The sequence below is a fragment of the Clarias gariepinus genome, chromosome 4 (genome assembly GCF_024256425.1).
Source record: "Clarias gariepinus isolate MV-2021 ecotype Netherlands chromosome 4, CGAR_prim_01v2, whole genome shotgun sequence".
NCBI classification, from domain to species: Eukaryota; Metazoa; Chordata; class Actinopteri; order Siluriformes; family Clariidae; genus Clarias; species Clarias gariepinus.
In genome coordinates, this window is record NC_071103.1 from 27,952,612 (window position 1) to 27,974,863 (window position 22,252).

The 22,252-nt window shown below is 38.6% G+C and overlaps 3 protein-coding genes across 4 annotated transcripts in view; 1 reads left to right on the plus strand and 2 right to left on the minus strand.

The window, feature by feature from the left end:
* Positions 1–6,310, plus strand: part of si:dkey-22o22.2 (neural-cadherin) — a 116,879-nt gene extending 110,569 nt beyond the window's left edge. The window contains exons 31-33 of the mRNA XM_053493547.1: positions 945–1,198; positions 2,943–3,100; positions 4,435–6,310. Coding sequence (XP_053349522.1) covers positions 945–1,198; positions 2,943–3,100; positions 4,435–4,911 — 889 coding nt within the window. The 3' untranslated portion in view covers positions 4,912–6,310. The remainder of the gene's footprint in view (positions 1–944; positions 1,199–2,942; positions 3,101–4,434) is intronic.
* Positions 6,311–7,228: 918 nt separating this feature from the next.
* On the minus strand, positions 7,229–12,269 carry ccne2 (cyclin E2). 2 transcript variants are annotated; one of them, XM_053494662.1, is made up of 11 exons: positions 12,230–12,269; positions 11,299–11,343; positions 11,137–11,215; positions 10,956–11,003; positions 10,372–10,517; positions 9,615–9,750; positions 9,373–9,519; positions 9,053–9,283; positions 8,841–8,952; positions 8,391–8,548; positions 7,229–8,308 (listed from the first exon to the last, which is right to left on the minus strand). In XM_053494662.1, exons 2-11 carry the CDS (start codon positions 11,310–11,312, stop codon positions 8,198–8,200), a joined length of 1,182 nt encoding a protein of 393 aa, XP_053350637.1. In that variant the 5' UTR covers positions 11,313–11,343; positions 12,230–12,269; the 3' UTR covers positions 7,229–8,197. The 2 variants fall into 2 exon arrangements, with proteins under 2 accessions (XP_053350637.1, XP_053350636.1); XM_053494661.1 differs by having other exon boundaries at positions 10,956–11,006.
* A 1,206-nt stretch (positions 12,270–13,475) lies between these two features.
* Positions 13,476–20,935, minus strand: tp53inp1 (tumor protein p53 inducible nuclear protein 1). The gene is made up of 4 exons (XM_053495300.1): positions 20,721–20,935; positions 18,488–18,815; positions 16,156–16,507; positions 13,476–15,746 (listed from the first exon to the last, which is right to left on the minus strand). Exons 2-4 carry the CDS (start codon positions 18,609–18,611, stop codon positions 15,494–15,496), a joined length of 729 nt encoding a protein of 242 aa, XP_053351275.1. The 5' UTR covers positions 18,612–18,815; positions 20,721–20,935; the 3' UTR covers positions 13,476–15,493.
* Positions 20,936–22,252: the final 1,317 nt, after the last annotated feature.

Consider the following 22,252-nt stretch of genomic DNA (forward strand, 5'->3'; position numbering starts at 1 on the left):
AAGCAAATAAACTTTTAAAAAGACCTGTCCAGCAGTAAAAATCATAGCTATGTTAAATTATAAAAGTAACAGTGTTTCCATATACACACAATGGGAGTAGAACTCACAGGATTGGAGCAAGCCTTGTCTTTAGTGAATTGGGAAAAAAGGTCATATGGTGTGGTGAGTCCAGATTGTCCCTATTCCAGATGATGGGAGCACATGAAGCGATGCACCCGTCATGCATAGTGCACACTTTACCAGCCTCTTGAGGCATTGTTGCCTTGATTGGTCTGGTATAGCTTTGTGCTGTTATGTGGCAATAATATGAATTCAATCGATGACTTAAATGTACTAAAAGACCAGGGTGTTACATCAATGTGTTTTCTCTTCCCGGATGGTACAGTCACATTCCAGGACTCAGACCATGAAAGAGTGGTGCTGGGTGCATAAGGAATCACACATGAAATAACCACTACATTATGCGCCATAGTCAAAGTGCAGCTTTTGTCCACGCAGTGCATTATTCATCCTTGTTGGCTATACCGCTTCATCCTGTATAGAGGGTCACGGAGGTCCTGGAGCCTATCCTAGGAGACTTACAGTAGGGCAAAAGGCAGGATACAACCCTGGACGGGGTGCTAGTCCATCACAAAACAAACACATACACACACTCACACACTCATTCACACACTATGTGCAATTTGGGGATGGCAATAAGCCTAATCTGCATGTCTTTGGACTGTTGGAGGAAACTGGAGTAGCCGGAGACACCCGGTACCCACCAAACACGGGGAGAGCATGCAAACTCTATGCACACAGACCCAAATTAAACATTTACATAAGATATACAATAAAATTACACAAATATACTGTATAATCACTCGAAGCGTGTATCCACTAATAACTAATAAAGTTCTGCTTCTTTAGCATATCCTCTACATCTCTGTCTTGTCTCCAATCAGGTGTCCAGCGGGTCAGTTGGCTGTGGTGGATGAACACACAGGGTTGGTGAGCTGTGCCATGTCGCCTTGTGGTCCGTCCACATGCCGTAATGGAGGTACATGCCTGGCCCATTCCACCAAGAGCTATCAGTGTCGCTGCCCAAAGGACTTCCGTGGCCAGTGGTGTGAAATCAGCCAAGTTAAAACATCACACCTGGCTGCACTCAGCCCCAGCTCCATCCTCGCTATAAGCATGTGCCTGCTTGTGTTTTTCGGTAACTAATGCTTTAATTCTCACTTCAGTCCTATTCATACATACAGTACAAATGCATGACTTTTAGATTCAGCTTTTTCATGCATCAGAGTTTCAATACCTATACGGCTGTCTATTTATATGTGCTGTTTGACATGTTTTAATTAATTGCTTGTCTAAACCAGCAAAAAAACTATTTTCTAGGTACAGGGTCCCTCTGGAGACATTTCTTATCAATTAATATTGTGTGACTACAACTTAACGCATAATAATGAGATCAATAAGTCATGGCCACGAGGTAATAGCCTATGTATTTGAACATCAGTGATTGATTACTGGGCTAGGTGTATGTGTATAAATCAATATTGTGAACAAAGCTAATAATTAATCATCAGATTTCTTAATCATAAAATCATGCTACAGATACACACGAACAAATCTGAAAACTATAAATATTACACCAAGCAATATTTGAGTCAAATTTACAAAAATTTTAATCACAATATGATATATACAGTATAACATACCGCATTTACTCTTATGAATGAATCTTGTGGGTTTTTTATTTTTATTTTATTCCTTTATCAAGCATTTGTGTTTTTTTTATAATAAAATGCTCTAATCAAAGAAACTTGGTGACAGCTACACAGCTAGGCTAACAGTTTTATTAAGATTCCACTTTACCAATCATATCAACCCAATGCCAATACAGATGGACAGAACCTTTCCTCATGCCAGATCTAATGAGAGGCAAATAAAACTCAACAGAAAGTTTAAATGGAGAGATGATACTTGGTGGAACATTTCAGTGTGCTACCAGCAGAGGGTGCCATATATTTAGGCAGATATTCTTAAACCTTTACAATCGGGGACTATTATTAAAAATTAGGCATCTAATTTATATATTATATATATACTATATTATATTTATATATTATATATTAACACCCATCTTTAAGTGTAATTTATATTAAAATTATTTATAGACAGTAACTTTGAGGCAGGACACAGATGTAAGCACTGTCGCCTCTACGGTTGGGCGTTCAAATCCCACCTCTGGTCCTGTATGTGTGGAGTTTGCATGATCTTCCTATTCATTCTGGGTTTACTCCAGGTATTTTGGTCTGACTGGATTGTGATTGGAGTTCACTTAAAAAAAAGACAGCTATGTTAAAAGTAAGAGCATTTCCACATGTACAGCACAATGTGATGAGAACTTATTGAATTGGGATTAAACATCAGTTAAACCTCTGGTTAATTAAACTAATCAGAAAGAGGCCTTCAGGTTGATAAAGAGCATAAGGATTCCACCAATGGAAAAATCTGGTCTGATGAGTTCAGATTAACCCTATTCCAGAGTGATGGTCATGTCAGGGTAAGATGCACCCATTATGCATTGTGGCTACTGTACAACCCTCTGGAAGCAGTGATATCATCTGAGATTGCTTCAGTAGGTCAGGTTTAAACAATGTTATGTGGCAATAAAATTAAGTCAGCGGATGACCTGAATGTACTGAATAACCAAGTTATCACATCTGTGGATTCACGGCTCAAACTTTAAAAGTCTACATAAGACAGCATAGGGAATCATTTTCATACATGAATTGACCACTACATTATAATCAAAGCTAAAGAGGACGTGACCAAAATGAATGGATGCAATTAATTATGGCTCTTCCCTTTTTTCTGGTAACACAGAGGACTGAAATAACGATTAGACAAATGTTTTATCACTTTATTTTTTGTTTTTTTTCCATCTGCTTTAGCTGTGCTGGTGGCGGTGACTGTGTGGAACCAGAAGGGCAGTGAAAATAAATTTAGGAAACGCGGTGTGTACCACATTCCAGCTGAGCACGAGAGCTGGGAAGACATCCGGGAGAACATCCTCAACTACAACGAGGAAGGTGGAGGAGAGCAGGACCAGGTACATTTTAATCAGAGCACTGGCAGGAATGATATACAGATGAGGAGTTTAATCCTGCAGTTCTCAACTATAGTTCTGGAGGACTACTGCCCTGCACGTTTTAGTGTTCTCACCTCCCATCACACCTGATTTAACTAATTAACTAAGTGATGTGTTTGTGATAGAGTATGGAAAACACCAACATATGCAGGGCGGTCGGTCCTCCAGGACTAGGGCTGAGAACCACTGGTCTTATCTAAACATGAAGCTTGTTTGTAGCATTTTCCACTAGATGGCAGTATGGTGTCAGTTTTAGGCAGAGTTATTATACAGTAAACTACATGGCGTAGATAGAAGTGCTGGGGAAAAAAATGTGTGTTTAATTTGTCAATGTATCAGAGCAAAAGAAACCAACAATGCAAAGCCACGAGTCTTGTGTGGTACGGGTATGAGAGAGAGTCAGACTCCTCTTTGAGTTTTCCTGGAACTTTTGTTCCAAATGCTTTTGGTTGTTTTTTATTAGTCTGGTTTTGCTCATCAAATAACTCAGTAAACAAACAATAGACGTTTTAATGTTTCCTGAGAATCATGTATGGCTAAAAAACTCTTCGTTTTGGCTAAAAACCTGTTGCTTGAGAATCACGTATGGCTAAAAACATTCATCGATCTGAAATATGATGATAAAAATGAAAGTTTGAAATTATATACATTGTGAGGGATAACATTAGATGCAAGGATGGAGAATTCATTCTGCATGAAATGGCAGTCCATTATAGGGCATTTGTTCATGAATAAGGAGAATTTGGCATAACCCATTTGCTTGCGAGGACAGTAACCAGATAATACAAAAAAGATTTTAATATATTTTAGGCACTGTTAGAGCGGTGCCAAGGTCTCCTCCAAGGTCCTGGTTTGATTTCCGCTTTGGGTCTGTGTGTATGGAGTTTGCATGTTCGTCCTGTGCTTGGTGGGTTTCCTCCAAGTGCTCCAGTTTCCTCTGACAGTCCAAAAGCATGCAAATTAGGCTAATTGGCGTTCCCAAATTCCCCATAGTGTGCCAGTGAGCATGTATCTATGTGTATATGGGACTGGCAAACCTGCTAGGGATACACAGGATAAAGCAATGTAAACTGTGAATGAGTGCGTAGTTTAGGCCACACCCACTTGTCTAATTGATCAGTAAAAATACACAGTGTCTAAAAACTCCAGCTGGGTCTCAAACATTCAAATCAACACCACACCCACATCAGTGCCTAATGAGGTGTAAGGTAGCATTCTGGGTCACATCTGTATTTCCTTAATTGTTTCTAATCTAAATCACAGTGAAGTTTTTTTTTTTTTTTTTTTTCAATTAGAATGCCTATGACATCACAGAGCTGAAGAGACCATTCTGCTCCAGCTTGTCTCAGTCCTCCTCATGCACCACAGCTCCCCTTATCAAGTCGTCTCAGGGCTCTCAAGAGGAAGTACACCCGGGCGGAGTCCAGCCCACCCCTCACAACAACCCCACAGCTACTGGCCACTGCGCCGTGGACTTCAAGAACTACGTGGCGCGCATCATCTGGGAGGCTGATAATGACGTGCTGGCCTTCCCCATGGACACCTACCATGTGTACTGTGTCGAAGGCGCAGGCTCGAACGCAGGCAGCCTAAGCTCTCTAAGCTCAGCAATCCCAGAGGAGGACTTCAGCTACGATTCTCTGCAGCACTGGGGGCCCAAATTCGAGGAGTTGTATCAAAGGCCAGAAGTGGGTTTTGCAAACACAGATGTCATGCAGAGCCACAGCCACACCGGGGAAAGGAGCCTTGAGCAGCTACACCAAACTCAGTGAAAGCACAACTTGCCACGATTGTGCGTTATTTACTGAGTCCGAGCAACGACGTGTTACAAGGAGCGAGTCTCTTCTCTTGCTGGACTGTCAGAAAAGCTTTAAGAGGTAGAGAAGCCGTGAGATTGGAAAGCAGGCGTGCTTTATTTATTGAGTTTACTCAGCGTGAACTGTTAGATGTGCTGTATTTATTTTATCCTTGACAGATGTTTTACAGAGGGAACAAAGCCACAGCATATTTTTACACTGAAATGCATTTTCTGTCAGAGTTATACATATTACTGACCAAAAAAAAATGTTTTGCATTCCAGTTGAAGATCGATAAGTGAATCGCACTAGGCAGTAGTAAATGAGTCCTTTATTGTGTTCTTATGTTCCCATGTGGCATTGTGGCGCAGTACTGCCTCACAGCTCCTCGCTTTGATTCTGTTTCGTTCTCTGACTCTTACTCCCAAAAACAGGCCGGTAGGTTAACCGGATGCTTTTAATTGCCCCTAGGTGAGTGCAAAGAACCAGCATGTCATCCAGGGGGTACCTGTTGCTAATGATTCCCTGACAAAAAAAGCACTTACTAATAATGAATGAAAACATAGCTTTATTAATGAGGCTTTCCAATGCACCACATAAAACAACTAGTAACCTCTAGCTAGGGTACGCATCCTATCATAGGTGTTGTTTTTTCCCCATTTAAAGTAAGTCAAAGAAGTTCTTTGCACTTACTTTCCTTTTTCTTTTCTTTTTTTTGGTTAAATTTCTGGGGCTGAAATATCCTCTTTAAAATCAATTTGTCAATTCTACAAAATACTCTGCGTTCCTGAGAAGCCGCATCAGTGTGCACGCTGCAGAATTTTGTGAGTTAAAAAAAAAAAGGCGAAAAATACAATCAATAAAATCTGTCATTGTTTAAAACTTTTTGATGCTTTAAATGAATATAGATCTATTTTTTGCTATATGGAAGAACTTCTCCGAACTTTATATTTTGTATAAACAACAAACCCGAAAGAACAATGTTACCATTAACTGGTGTTTATTCGATATTTCCACTTGTTACATTAATCTCCTTAAGATTGTGACTTATTGTGAGTTTTTAAACCAAGCATTGAAGCATACATGAGTTAAGTACAGAAGACTAGTTCTGTTTCAGTGATTACCGTTAAGAAAAAAGTCCAGATCCAGTTCAGGAGCACAGAAGACTGGGACTGTTTACCCAACATCATTCAATGCATTATCCGAGTGTGGGAACAACGGCACATGGACCAACATTCCACCCTGTACCATTATAGTGGCCATAATACTGCATACATTGAAATGCTGACCCTATGACCTTGTGTGTGTATATATGTACATATGTATGTTTTCTAGGAAATTAATGTCAAGTACGCCTTTTTGCATTTACATTTTAATAAATAAAGCTTTCCTTAAAGCGTTCCAAAAAGTCAGTCACTTTATCTATCAGTATTTCCTCAAATTCATAATGCAGTTTAAAGGACTTGCAAGTAATATAAATGAAAAGTCTAGTAGAGAACAAGTCTTTTTTTTGTCTGAGCAGTTGCATGTGGCACACTTGGGGGGGGGGGGGGAGGCAGCACCTCTTTGTGAGATTGCTGCGTGTGTGTAGGGGGTGTTTAAGGGTAGCCGAAGCCATTCGAGGTCTCAAAACTACACAAAGACTTGTACAACAGTGGCTTTGTGAGCCCAGTGTCTTCTACACCAGCCAGCTGTCTGAGGAGAAAACAGCTACAAGCCAAGGGCCCAAAAGACGTGTGGAGTACAAGTACAACATCAACTGGAATGGCAAGCTTTTAAACATAAATATACACAAATTGAGTTCAAATTTTCCTGACAAGAAAATCTTGCATTCTACAGGCAAATTATATATTTTTACAGCACCAGCTTCATGGAGACAATTGTGAAGGTAGCTTAACACTTTGCTCTAAATGCAGTCAAAGTTTAATAAGTCTGGGATTTTAGGCTTACCTAAAGAAATCAAAAGACCAAATCTTGCAAACAAGCTTTGGTACTTATATATTTAATAGATATATTTAACATTGATACTATCCAATTCAAATTAAACCATGAATGTTGGCCCTTAACTTTGGCTGTTTTGCATGTTCAAGCTAAAGAGCAGCCATTTTGTGTACCAAACATGAACACAATAAAATCTCTTTTAGGTATCAGAAAGTCAATCAAGCAAAATATCAAACTGTGGTTTAGCCACACTAGTCTTTTCCATTTTCATAGCCAACCAATATCATATAAACTAAATATGAAATCAATTAACTCATTTTTCAGTAGTAGTTTAAGACACACATTACCAAAATTTTAACCAATCTTTTAATATTTCATATTTAACTAGGACAGTGAAATCATCTTGACATTACCATATGTACACATTCTCTTATATACAGTTTTATACCATCTTTACAGGCACTGTATTTGGCTCCCAGTTGAGCATTAAAAATAGAATCAGGATTTGCTACAAACGTAAGGTCCAGTACAATACTGCATCTTACAATCTTTCATAAATAAGCACCTACTGAATTAAATATTTGCCTTTGGCAATTAAATGAAAGGAAATTCATAGCATCATGAAAATTCTATAAATTTAAAATAGAAAGGTGGCACCATAAATATGCAAATACATTTGCAATTGTAAATTCGAACATCTTTTCCTGTGATAAAATAACCAGTCTAAGGAATGTGGTTCCTAAGAATGAAAACTCCAACAATGCAGCACATTTGAGAACGACTTAACTCGTCCATACCAGGTTCCGTATCTCCATGCTGCATTTCAGCTTCACAATAACCAAAGGTTTAGAGCAGCACTGACTAGTAATCCTATGGCAACATAGTTTAGTCCATCAACATTCAACATACTTTTATACAGCTAAAAAAATAAAATAAAAATAAACACAAAAATCCTACAAAATGAGTGAGCAATCCTGAATACAAACACTGCATTGCTCTGGATATTTGAGAAAAGCCCCAAATCTTTTATAGAGCTTAAATACTTGTAAACAATTTCTCAGAGAGTCTTCGATGAAAGGCACATATGGTTTTAACACCATCTTGCGAGGTCATGACCAATGTTATTTAAAAACACAGGACTGTCTCTTTTCCTGGAATGCTCTTCTCAACACTGATTTAATATGAAACAAGTCTTGGAAAAGTGTTGATACAGCAGGCTCTTCACAAATCAAGAGGCTCTTTGCACCACGAAATGCATGCTTGTCCTGTTGACTGCCAAGTTATGACGATCAGAAGCAGTTTTCATCCCCCCTCAAGCCTTTCATATATTAATAGTGGGCTTTTCTGTGCTTTTGGGTGGAGTTAGCAAGCCTCCTACAGCCACCGGAGACAACCGATCCAGGTTCTCCTGCTGTCGCTGGTGAGCGTCATTCTAAAACACACAAAGCATCCATGTTCACACCTTCTGTTTTTCTCCTTAACCACAAATAAGGAGTACTTAAAACATTACTTACCAACATGGACAGGTAGTCCACATGAGTCTGGATGTTGTGCCTGTCCTCTGCTACAATCTTTTTGAAGTCCTTCAGTTTCGGCTGACCATGTTCATTCACAGTCCTCACAAACGGGGCCATCCAGCGCACACAGCTAGATATACTGTCCCATGTCAGACCTAAATACAAGAAACGGACATACACATGTTGCTATTGTTAATTACTGATCATTTCACTTAATCCAAATACTGACTGAAATGAGCTTCATGTCATTTGCAAACGTTGGCACCACACAAGTCAGCAGTAACCCTAACAATTCCAATTATGTTCCAATTAAAAAAAAGCACTATTTAACTGGGAGAAAGAACTTTTTAATCCATGTTCCCTTCAAGTTCTTTAAAATCAAACTAAACAGGTCAATAAGATGCCATTTAATACTTTTCATAAACTTTTTTTTTTTAATATACATACCAGATACTTTCTGCACAGCTTCAATTGAGGTAAAGTGACAAAACGCAGCAGCAGCCAAAACTCCATACTGGTAATCCAGTGAGTTAATGTCCAATATACAAAGATCCAACAACTGTAGATAAAAATAAAAATTCAGAATGTGCAGCAGGATACATAAGTAAGACTACTGAAAATACAAGTGAAAGTGGTCAGACACACAAACAGTCACACACCTGGGTCATTTGTATATAGGCTTCCTGAGAAAACTGAGGCACAAGAAAATTTGGTCCTTCCTTCAGAGAGCCCACTTGAGCATAAAGCTTCAACCAAGAAATTGGAGTTTCTGGACAGAGGTGCCAATTCAATGCTTTTAGCATTATCAGCTCCATTTCAAGGATTTCATCTTCATCACAGGCACCATCTGTGACATACGCAAACTCTTGAAGCTTTGGCGGATAGATTTCCTGTAATTACAAAATATAACAAATGGGTTACCCATTGTTCGTATTTATATGAACCTCCATTTTACAGGCAACCAAGACAAATGTCTTACCTCCAATTTAGATGCGATAAATAGTGAAGTAATGCCAATGAGTTGCAACTGGTTCTTCCCAATGGCTACCTGAGTCAGCATGAAGCGATCAAAGAAGTCTTGAGCCAGGTAAAAGGTCTCACGGTGAAGTGTATACACCTCACTTACCTAAATAGACACAGACATGGATTTCTGCAAAATGTTCTACATATGCCAAGCAGCTATGACCTAAACCAAAACAACAATAAATGTTGATCACAAACCTCTAAAAGCCAGTCAAGGAGAATGGCTCTCATTTTTGGTTGTAGGCTGGGGTGCTGCTGCATGAAGTTTTTATCATGGATGTACTTTAGTTCTTTATTCAGCATTTTAATCCAGACATCATCTGAGCTAGCCCAGCTGTCCAAAACATACATGCAAGATGTGAAGTTAGATTTGAGGAACCAAAGCTTCAAAGAAAACTTGTCTATTTAAGTTAAGTAAATTCAGGGCTATACCATGAAATAAATAAAAAATATATTTGTTTAATTTTGTTGACTAGAATGGCATGTATATAAATAAATTATTTTAATATTAAATCCCAATGTACTTTAAAGAAATAAACATGCTAATGTTGGACCATAAAACAAGTCACAGATTGGGATAAATCAAAACTAGCAGTTTGTCTAATCAGCATCAAGATTTCTGTAACCATTTCTGTTTCACATTTAAGCATTTGACGACCTTAACCAAAGCGACTTACTTTAAGTCAATATACATGTAAGCAGTTGAGGGTTAAAGTAAGTCGCTCTGGTTTAGGTAGTCTCAAGGGCCCCCAACGGTGGTAACTTGGTGGTTCTAGAGTTTAAACCTGGGACCTTCTGAACCGTAAATATTTTCCATTTAATGCTACATCATGCCATTTTTTCATGAAATGCATAGTTTTGTGGACATTTAATGCAGTAAAGGTTAATAAATCTTTAAAAATTTTTTTTTTTAAAGTTATTAAACATCAGAATGGCATCTTTCCCATGTTCTTACCTGAGACAAGGCAGCGGCGAGGGCTTAATGAACAGATTCTTGAACCGGAAGTGCTTAAAACCAGACAAGTTACTGGTCTCTTCAAGTTCCTTGTGAGGTGTCTCGACAAGGACGCATGGGCTAACATCTCCTTCCACCCACCGGTTCTACAAACACACATTGTATAATTACCTTAAAGTTAACAGCCACAAATAATGTACAATTATTTAATTCTAAAATCAAAGCACCCAGGAGACAGGGTACCACTTAGAATTCAATTGCCAAGTAGAAACATACACCAACCCTTATGGTAAACATATCCTTTTAGCTTGTTTGTATAAACGTATAAGTGAGGAACAAAAGCCCTCAGGCCAGCTGAACAAAGCTCAATTTGGCGGGAGGAGGCGGGATAAAAGGGGGAGGGGTTAGCGGTGACGCTGACCAGCTGCTGCGTCATCACGCGCACTTATTTATTATGTGTATTAGGAAAAAGATTAAGAAAACAAACGGATAAAAAAAAAAAAAAAAAAAGGATTTTTTTTTAAATTTATTTATCGGAGTCGCACCAGTACACATGTAAAGCAAGCTTTAATGAGATGACTTACCTGAATTTCATAACTTTGTTTCTTGGCTGCTGGAGTTTTTCTTTTGCACTGCTGATAATAAAAAGAAAAACCTAGGGTTAGTTTGTACCGCAACACCACGAACATCGCTATCATTATTTATATATATTTATACACACATGAATGCAATTCAACACTGATAAACAGGGAAACATTCTCATACCTCAGCTTTTCTCTTCCTAGGACAGATGGCATTTTGGTCTGTTGTGTTTTCATCTCTTTCTTGCAGTGTGTTACGGCAACTGGGGGAAAAAATAAAACAACAAGGTTAATGTCATGGTTCGTTTGCTAAAAATCTGTAGTAAACATAGGACCGAATTCTCACCTGCGTTTGGACATTTTTTTTCCAATATCAAGTTAGTTCAAACGCCTGAAAGGTAGACAAATAAATTTTAGACTTGGTATATATATACACAACCTTAAATATTAAATGCATTTACATTTTGGAGAGAGAGAGTCGTTCAAAACAGGCCAAACTGCTGCTAGCTACTAGGGCTGCATTATCCAGAACAACTAACCTAACCAGTCTGTGTCTTATGAGCCCTTTGTATGAATAATTCCGAGAAAACACAACTCAATCAAGCACGAACTGACAAAATAAGTTCTTCGTTAAGCATTTATGTACATGAATCGCATAAACATGTAGTTAAATCGTTGTAAAATTATAAGTTTTCTTTACCCGGGTGAGGTTTTGAAAGTCGACTCCCCGCCAATTTAAGAAGCGGGAGGACAACCCGCCTGAAACAAAACCCAGCCAAACAGCTGCTATAACCCCTTTAAAAGCCATCCCTTCTCGAAATATAACAATAAAACATGTATATTTCGAATCTTACAGAAATTGAAACTTTGCTTTCTCCCTAATTATTTGTGTCTTTCTCCATTTCCCTGATTAGCTAAGAAGCTAGCAGTCGACCCAAATATTTAACCGCACTCTAGACTGGCGGGACTGAGACCTAACCTCTCTGTGTCCATATCTATAAGTCTAATTACTTTATATAGTTAAACCTGCTGTACATTTTTATATTATGTAGCTCACAGCCACCGTATATGATGTTAAATAAAGAGAACTCGCCCAATTAGCAGCAGTTCAGTGCACCTAGGTTAGCTCACTACTGCGTTGCTAAGTAGCCAGCTATGAAAAAAAGGACCAAAGGTATCTCCAGGGCACATACAATTAATAAGCACAAAAGAAATTATATAACATAAAATATAATTATAATTTAAACCATTCGACTGTAAGAGAAGCCTCTACTCACCAGCTGCAGAGAGAATGAACAGACATCAGCTGGCGCCGGCGCCAACCTTTATATAGGGCGCAAGTGCGCATGCGCGAGATCTGGTCACTCTCGAGCTGTAAGATATTTAAATATGGAATTTTCGCGGTTTTGTGTTTAGACTAATCCTTAACAGAAGACGTGTAAATGGTGTAAAGGTAGCGATGTTAAACAGTCAAATCACATCTGAGTGTGTTTTCTTCGCAAATCTGGAGTCTGGATGCGTGTTTGTGGTGTGTCTGTGCTCGGAAGGAATTTTATTTAAAAAGAGCGCTTTTCTGATTTCGCGGTCAAACGAAACTGGCGCCCAAGGACACAATACACGTATCTCAGGTCCTTTCCATTACTGAAAAAACAGTTTACACCTTATTTCACGATGTTTTTTAGTGTTAGTCAGCGCTTCCTAGTTTATGACGTCGGTAAAGGGGAGGAGCTTAGCATATGCCTGACCAATCACATACATTGTTGCAGAAACAACGTGCTGCTGCTCCAAAATGTAAACAAACCCAAGGAGAGAAAGCTGTCACATGTGCAACTCAGAATCTGTGAACTATTTTTCATTTTTTGTATTGCCAAATCGAGCATATAATTGGTGTATAATTGTCCTTACGGTTAGTAGTAGACGGGCTCACCATTAAGATACACTGATCAGCCAAATAATTATGACCACCCGCCTAATATTAAGTACCCCCACTTTTGCCACCAAAACACTAATGATAACTATGTGTTTGACAACTTTCTTTTGGGACCAGTTGCCAGTTCACAGGTTTTTCTTCCTTTGATCACTTTTGTTATGTCCTGACCACTGCAGCCTGGTGACGTTTACATTTACATTTAGGCATTTGGCAGATTATCTTATCCAGAGTGACTTACAAAAGTTTTTACACTGGATTACTAATTAAGTACCATCAGTCAACTCCAAAAGTGCAGCTCCTGTTGGATGTTCCTGGTCTGCAGTGGTCAGGATCTACCAAATGTAATCCAAGGAAGGAAAACCAATGAACTGGTGACAGGGTCATGTGTGGGGAAAAGGCTTACTGATGCACATGGGGAGTAAAGGCTGGCCAGTGAAGTCAGATCCAACAGAAGAGCTACTGCTGGTTGTGATAGAGGTTTTGTGTTCATTTGTTTTAAACATTTTTCCGATCACTGTGCATGTGAAACATAATTTGTGCTATTTTCTTCGTGTGCCCCATATTTTGTAAAAGTGAAAGACAAAAACGTGTGCTCATTTAAAAACCAAAGCATTTATTAAAAAATAAACAAGCATAAAGTATACAAACAAGAGGCTTTACAACTGTATATTATGCTAGTTACAAAAAAAGAAGGGTGTACATTTGTTTTAAATATTAATTCACAATATAAGAAAGAGAACAAATAAACAGAAGGTACTTAAACCTACTAGATTGGCAAAGTGCTGTTTTATATTCCAGTCTGATGGTGACATCTAGGGTGCATTATTAATTATCTACACAAACACAGAGAGAACCTTGCCTACTTGCCTGTGCATAGTGAGTTCAAGTCCCTTTGGACAGAATTCAAGTTTTTTACTAATGCATTGTCACGCTGTCCACCTGGAAGGCACGAGATCCTTAACAGATTTCAAGGCCAAATAAAATCCCTGTTGTTAACATGAAAAGTTAAATTGCTGTAGACAAAAGGAAATGCTGCTCCTCCAGACAAAACTATGAAATTGGACAAAGCTGCCATGTTACTAAAAATCCCTATAACTGCAGAAATAAATGTTAAAGAAACCAAGGTTAAGTGAAATGAGCCAAATAACACAACACATTATGGTGTCCTGAAAAAGAGCCATCTTAGATGTGCTAATCAATTTGCTGACCCAAGTACAGTGAACATTTTCATGAATGCCAGCTGTGATTGTTTGCCATGAATTAAAAACCTGCACTTCATATCGATCAGTCTAGATCATCCACGCACACTTAACATGTTTCAATACCATTTTGCGGTAATTTGGACAGATCAACAAACACAAATACAGACAAAATAACAAAAAGAAAAAAATATATATACATATATAACACTACCAAAAGACAAAGTTTGTTGCTACATTAGGTTTAAATATTTACCTCAGCGAATACAATTTTTATGTAACTAATAAAACATGAGGCATAAAAATGCAAAAGCCTGTACAGTGAGAAAAATCATTTCTGAAAAGAACATTTCAGAAAAAAAAAAAAAAGTTTAACTCTTTGCAGATTTTAACAGTCGGAAAAAAAAGAAAGACTTTGTTTTCACAGTCCTAGGCCGAGCAAGCCTCTCGCTTTCGTTCGGCTTAGGTAAAAGTGATTAGTTACAAATATTTCAACAAGGCAATGTACTCAATGACAAAGTTAAGAAGTTCTTCAGTATGTACAAATACAATTAACAATTGTCAAGTAATCTGCATTTTATTAGAGAACAAGTGACTGTGTTGAGGCCCTGAGACATGTATGGCAGATTCAAAGCAAAATCAATAATAAAACACTCAACTGTTTTCATACAATATAATGTCAAACTAAAACTACATACATACCTTACACTGCAGATAACACAACCTTATACAACCTTGTACTTTACATTATATACTATATGTGTGATTTTTTTTTCTTTTAAAAAATATTTTTAAGTTTTTTATTTTTTTTAAATATACATCTTACATATTTGGAAATTTTCTACTAAAGGCTTTTAGTGACAAATAATGCTAGACTTAAAATATAGTAGCGAAAGGAATTTTTTTGAAAAAGTAAGCCTATCCGACTGAGTTAAGCAACAATGCAATTAGTGATGCAAAAAAATGGCCATAAACATTGGTACACCTGAAGCAAATAGGCACAGGATGATGCAATTCATGCATGTCCACTGATATACAACATGCAAGAAAATAATAATAATGATGATGATGACAAAGACCTACATTCACACTGCATGATGCTCTGTACATGGAGTGCATACAGATGTGAACCATTATGTAAGTGCGCTCGTGACACAATTAAAATATGCTGTCAGCTCCAGGTAGGAGAACAAGAGCTAAACAGAGCCTGATTTGGACATACGCTCAAGCAGATTGGTACCTGCAATGGAGTAAAGTGACCTATGCTATTGATTCTAAAGGATCCCATTGTGTCTATGTCTATAAGAAAGACTAACTCCTAGAATAGAGCTGGGAAGAGAGAAGGGGGAGAGGAAGAGAAAGAGAGAGAAAGAGAGAGAGTGAATTATTTGGGGAGCACAGTGGCAAAGGTCTCAGTAGTTGTACTGCCTCTGTCCGGGCTGGTGGACATGACCTGCGGTGGCTTTGGCCTGCCTGGCCCCCCCATCACGGAGCAGGTTCAGGCGGCGAAGCGCGTTACGAGACAGCTGCTGGCGCTGCACGTTGTCCTGAATCCTTTGAGCTAGGCGCCCATTTTTTGCCTGCTCTAGGAAGCAAGCACGTGTGGCGGTGAGAGCGGCTGCATAGCAGCCAGTAGGGTGACTGGGTCTGTGCTGAACTTCAGACCTGGACAGGGAACAAAAATGCATGATTTAGCCAACCATGTAGCAATTATCAGTTATACCACAGTTATTGTAGACTATTTCTATTACTTAAGTGAGAATTAATGCAATTTTAGAGGGAGACATGCAGCAGAATCCTGTTAAAGTATTCACCCCTTTAACTTTTTTTTTTAACTTTAAGCAATTTTATTTAAACTTTTTTGCAAAGTCTATGTCAGTTCAAAGTTGCGAGAAAAAAAAGGAAAAGTTAAAATAAGGCCAAGTATAAACCACTGCAATTAGAAGAAGCCTTTATTTTGTCACATATGCAAACTAGCATTTACAGTAGATTTAAAGCAGTAGTACTAGGGCTTAAACCCTTGACCCTGATACCATTCTGCTATTTAGCTCAATTCTTAAACGAATACTTTTACCTGAGGATGCTGGGTTCACAAGTATTTTCCTTCAGCTGGCGATGGGGTGAGCTATGCACAGCATAGACAGACATGCTGGGGTGCTCAATGAGCAGGTTCTCTAGAGGACTGGTCTCCAACAGCACTGGACTACTTCCTCCAGCTGTAAAGCAGGGCGGGGGTGTGATAAACCAGCTTTCCTCCAGACCACACTCCTCATCCAGGCACAAGAATGCTCTGTCCTCCGAGTCGGTGTCCGCTGCCGAGTCCAGAGACGAGCATGAGGAGCAGCGCAGAGGGCAGTCAGGGGCATCCATGTTCTCAGAGCAGATTTCTATCAACTCATCCTCACAGGCACTGGTGCAAGCTTCAGCTAGATGATCACATAATAGACAGCAATGTTTACACTCTTAAATAATAGTCTTACTCAATATTCTACACAAAGATCTACACAAAGAATTTAAAAGAAACAAGCATGACAGAAAACACAATTAAGGATGGGATTTATGAAATATCTCTCCAAAATAAGAACAAATCAAAGAAAGCCAAGCCAGACGTTTGTGTCTTGTCAGCAACCCTAGTACACAGGCATGTTTTTATAACTGATATTTTTGCTCCTCTTAGTCAATGGTGGAAACTAGGGGAACCTGATATGATGCATTACATGACATTACCTGTAGAGGGCAGACCTCGAATCAGTCAACCATCAATGGTTTTTACCTAAATATATTTGCAGAGCAATCCTATAAGTCTGCAAAAATAAAATGAAAGTATAACTAACAGAGAAATTATCTAGGTCAGTTGTGTATGTAATGTGTATCTTACACATTACATATATTACCATCTTTTATTGCAATCATGAAATGTTTCATATAATTTTCTTTTAAAAATTTTGCAACCATCCTGTTGCAGTGGTCAAACCTGGACAGTCAGTTAGTCCAGACGTTGTTTTGGAGAGACAAACAACCGGATGATTATGGAGTTAACAGGCTACATTTCTTATTGATTTTGTTGGAGAAGCAACCTCAATAATAAATGGAAAACATACAGACAGCTTGACAGTCTATCCATTGTCTCTTGACTATTATGCAGACATACCCCGGGAACATAGTATTGCTTATTCTTGGCTGTAAATTCTTGGCCTGCTTTGGTGCACTCTTACTTATGGCCAGGGATCTGCCATGAATCCGTTTGTACATTGTGATTTCTCTATAGATCTTATTCTTCACTATTTTGACATTCTGTATTGATTGAACCTATAATTGAATCTGCCAATCTATCCGTGCATTCTTGATTTACCCCTTCCTTTTCTCCGGACTATTTCGCACAGGCTGTTTTCTTGGTTTCCTAATTCTTAAAAGGTATAAGGTTCTAAGGCCGATCCACCAGTGATAAAACGTCTGCACTCATCTTAACTGCACTAACCCCTTGATCTATAAAACTAATGAAACACTATGCTTGCATTATTATGAACAGACTGGGCAGTGGATCTAGCAAAAAGTAGTGGAAAGACCAATTTATTCTGTGTTTTTTTTTTTATCTTACCCAGCATATCTGGCAACAAGCCAGCATGTTTATTACAAATGTACATTCATTCAGTTCCATTTATCCTTATTGAAGCATACAGGTTTATTTAAAATGTGCATGCAACTAAAACAAGCTGAAAACTACAAGCAGAAGACAGGCGAGCAAGCCACCAACGTAAGGACAAAAGGCTGTAATTTTTCAGTGCAAAAAAGAAAAAGAGATTTAACGCCTTAAGATTTAAACAGTGGCTCTCCTAGGATTTAACAATACACCATTTCAATCACCAGCACAGAACTCCCTCTGAATGTGTCTAGACCTTTGTGAGAGCCAGAAAGGTTATGTGTTCCATCTAAGTACCATGCATTTATATCTCCTGGCTGGGTCTCAAGTGATTAGGGTGACCAAAACAGTGCTATTTTTAATACCAATTATATATTAAGAGGTTTGCTGTGTAGCTCAGGTCTCTCCCCATCCCAGGGGAGAGACCTGAGCTAGACAGATCTTCTTGCACCTAAAATATTCACACCCTGCATGGTGCGAGACACAGGTGTCCAGTCACTTGTGTTACTTTTTGAATAGCCAGCAAATTGTCTTTTTTTAGCATAGCTTCAAAGCTCTGCTTGATATCTGCAATATGTCGCAAAGTTCAACACAGCCATGTCATTAGCTAAGCTTAGCTCCAGGCATGCCTTTTCAATTAACACTAGCTGAGCATGTATTAAAAAAGCCTGGGCTTTACACTCAAGTCTGAAAATTTTATTTATGTATATAAAAATTACTCAAAATAAAAGATAAAAATGGAAACTATGCATGGAGCCTCACAAACCGAGATAATCGACGAGGATCCAGTCGTCATCAACTTCATTTCGGTTAAAGCCCACACCCGCAGGACATTCACTGGCCTCCTCCAAGGCATCTCCAAACAGGATGCTGGTGAACCTCTGGAACATGATGAGGGAGCTGGGAGAGGAGGAGGAGGGGGCCGGATCAGTCCTGCTAGTGTCTCTTGCGGCTGGAGCTCTTTGGTCATCAGCTGTTACAGCTGTTCATAGAAGCCTCTGGAAAGGTGCTGAAGTGCATGAGTTTCTCCTTCACGTGTTAGGAACACTTAAAGCTCAATCATAGCTTTTATTGGCTGTGCAAAAGTTAAGAACCTGTAAAAAAAGGAAAAAAAAAGGTGATAGAGAAATATCATACATTTATACACTACAGCAGCAAGCAATGTATGATGAGAAAAAAACAACAACAACGTATAGCTAGGTCAATATTTATTAACAAGGATACAATCAATAACTCCAGCTGAGTGTATAAAATAGACATGGCCCTATTGAGCTCTCTGCACTGCAAAAAGCTATTCATGTGCAGATGTTTAAACCATTCTGTCTTGGAAAGCTGGAACCCAGCCCAGTTTAATCATTGCCCTCCTCTAACACACCTGCTAAATCTGGCAAATTACTGCCATGTTGAGTTTGGTAGCTTTAGCCTCGTCCTGGACTACATTGTTTGGGAATCATGTAATAAAGATCCTCCACAGTCCAGAACGAAGCTTAGTCTATGTCCAGTAAACCTGTTCTCTGCTATGCATATAGGCACATGAAAACCTAAAATATAATCAGGATAAATTATGTGTTTAACCTCACAGATTGACAAATGAGCACCACCTGGTCTAGAATTACTTGAAGTTCAACAGAAGTCATCCAGACCATATTATGACAATGTAATATTTCAAAAGAAGTCGAAACTTCAGATAATCATCCATAGCTCTTATCTACTACCGCTTAGCCTCCAGAACTATCCAGTGTTATTTGACAACAAACACCTCAGTCTCACAAATACTTACTAATATTTGTTTTGCTGCTACAAATACATTACATTGTTTTGTTGTAAAAGTATATTTGTTGCATTGCAGAATATCGAAAAGAACAGCACTGCAGAGTCTTAAAGTGGCAAGAGTAGCTCATTGGTTAAGGTGTTAGACTACCTGTAGCACCTTAAAGAAAACTATTAACAACAAGTTTGACACATTGTCTATTATCACTGAGAAAAAAAACAGAGAGAAGTTTGTTTTTAAACTTTCTTGAGTAAAGCGCACTTTCTGAACAAGGAAATATTTTTTTTAACTCTTATCCAAGTACAGGGAAATGAGATAGAAAAATACTGTCTAATGCAAACACATATGCGAAAGACAAAAATTAGGTTGGCGAGGGAAAAATACAGGAATACTGTATTTTAAAAGAAATAAAAAGATGGATAGACAGACAGGTCGACATAAAGAAAACATCAACCTATTGAACGTCTGTGGGAAATCCAGTTGTGTTGTGTGCAGCATCTCACCAGCAGGGAGGAACAGACAAACAAGGCATTCGGCTCCAAAGCTTTTTGTTCTGTAGGGTCTCTCTCTCATTTTGGGCCCCTTTTTGTCTCATTAGGACCCTTGTAGACATCCCCAATCTCCCTTTGTTTTTTTTGTTTTTTGTTTTTTTACAAAATCCTTAAGCACACGGCATTACATACAGCTCATTATCACCAGGAACACAGGGGATATTAAAACAAACGCAAGTAAGAACAAAGGAAAGTCTCCAGAATTTCAAAGTCAAAATTATGTCGAGTGTTAAAAACAACACACCTGTGAACCGCTCGGTAGGCTTTGGGTGGACAAGAACTTCCCTGTGTGTTTATAAATGATTACCGAAGGTTTAAAAATGGTGACTTTATATATAGGCGTCTCTGCGCTGAGGACAGACACAGGGAGGATCCGCGCAGAAACTCTACACCACCGGCGCTGGAGGCGACACACCAGGCCTACAGCCGAGCGAGAAGAAACCGCAAACACTCCTCACATCGACATGATTTCACAGCAAACAAGCCGCATTTAAACCGACTGGCAAAACATATTTTCGCATATTTCTCCCAATAAATTTTAAACTAACTTAAAATTTTAAAGTAAATACATACTATTCTGGTTAACACTTGACATGTGTGACATGTCAAACGTTAACCAAACTTAATATGTTTTATTTAACACTGAAAACCAATAACCATCTACAACAAAGACTCACCTGCGGTAGAGAGAGTTACTGTAAACAGGAAGATGGTGAAAAAAAGAAGCAAAGAACAAAAGACAATCAGCTTGCTTGAAGGTTGAGGTAGAGTGTGTTAGACGATATAAATATATATCTAGATAAATACTTCTTCTTTGAAGAAAACACTATTTTGTGGACCCTTAAACGCGAACATATGTCTCTCTCTCAGTCCCTTCGAGGTCTCACTGCGCTCCTTTGTTATTGTTGTGCAAAAGGAGCAGCTGATCGTTGGTGACGTCACCCTGGCCAGCCTATGGGACGGGCGTGTTTAAACTCGGCTAGCCAATCAGCGAATTCGTCTGGCTGTGACGGACTGTCACCAACGCACGTGACCAGTCCAAAGAAAGGCAAGACTGGGCAAGTTTTTGGAGGAACATCAATATTCACAAAATACAGAAGGGGGTCTGACATTGTGTTGAAATGTCGTGCTTTATGAGCGGGATCTTCTTAGTTTGAGCCAAAAAATAATACAGTTGTGCGTTAGTAATTCGTAATTAGTATTACCGTTTATATGGTACAAAATTGATTTGATATATACGTGAATTGACAGGATGGGAGAACTTCTCTTAAGGTTGTCCACTGAGAGACAAAGAAAAGAATGATAATTGAGATACCCAGCCCAAGACGTAGGTCACTCAGACCAGGGAATCAGAACAACCTGCTGTGTAAGGAGAATGAGGCAACTAACGAATGACAATAGCAATTCAAATAGGGTGTTAATTCAGTTTCCCATTCAGACAAAGACAAAGGCACCAATCTGGACAGCCTGCCTAGCTATAGACGCTGGAGACAGCAGAATGTCTTTAACAAATCATATCTATTTGTTAATCACAACATCACTCACAGTCTTTTCAAAATTTGTGTATTATCGCCAATTTTTATGTCATACTGCAAGCATGTCACAGGTGTTCCTCAGACTTTAACAGTAGGCAGCGTTGTTTAACGCAAAAGCAAGTACCTCACAGAACGTCTACGGTGACAGCACATACAACAGGCAGAAGTAAGGGCTGCCAAAACTTTAAAGCAGCGCGAGGAGCAGCAGCAAGTTGACCAAGTTGACACTTCTTTTGCAGGTGATGGTAGCATGCAGGAGTTAGGATCTGCCAATCAGCGACTAATATATAAATATATATTAGATTAGATAGATAAAATACAGTTAACATCTAACCAGAAGTGCATTTGTCACAGTGCAAAATAATTTGCACAAGTATACAGTACACAGAAAGGGAGTTATACACAATATGAGTGCAATGATTGTAAATGGCTGCAGTGAAGGAAGATATTGTATATAGTACTATATTATTATTATATTATAGTAATGTGTGCAAATTGTTATGGAGAGTAGAATGAGTAAGGTTACTATATACATATACTATATACATATATAATGTCTATAATAATGCTACATCATGTAGGAAATTAATACTACACTTCTTTATCCCCAGAAAAATCATTTCACTTAGCTTATCAGATAACACAAATCAACAGTTTGTAATTTGGCATTAATT

Bases quoted from the DNA above. Each gene is read 5' to 3' on its own strand.
- tp53inp1 (XM_053495300.1), bottom strand. From the start codon at position 18,611: ATGTTCCAGAGGTTCACCAGCATCCTGTTTGGAGATGCCTTGGAGGAG. The intron at 16,508-18,487 runs GTTTGTGAGGCT...GTGATCATCTAG, and splicing joins GATCCTCGTCGATTATCTCG to CTGAAGCTTGCACCAGTGCC. The intron at 15,747-16,155 runs GTAAAAGTATTC...TTCCCTGTCCAG, and splicing joins TGTGAACCCAGCATCCTCAG to GTCTGAAGTTCAGCACAGAC.
- ccne2 (XM_053494661.1), bottom strand. The intron at 9,520-9,614 runs GTTTGTGATCAA...GTGTCTATTTAG, and splicing joins TCCTTGACTGGCTTTTAGAG to GTAAGTGAGGTGTATACACT. The intron at 8,953-9,052 runs GTGTGTGACTGT...TTTTATCTACAG, and splicing joins CCTATATACAAATGACCCAG to TTGTTGGATCTTTGTATATT.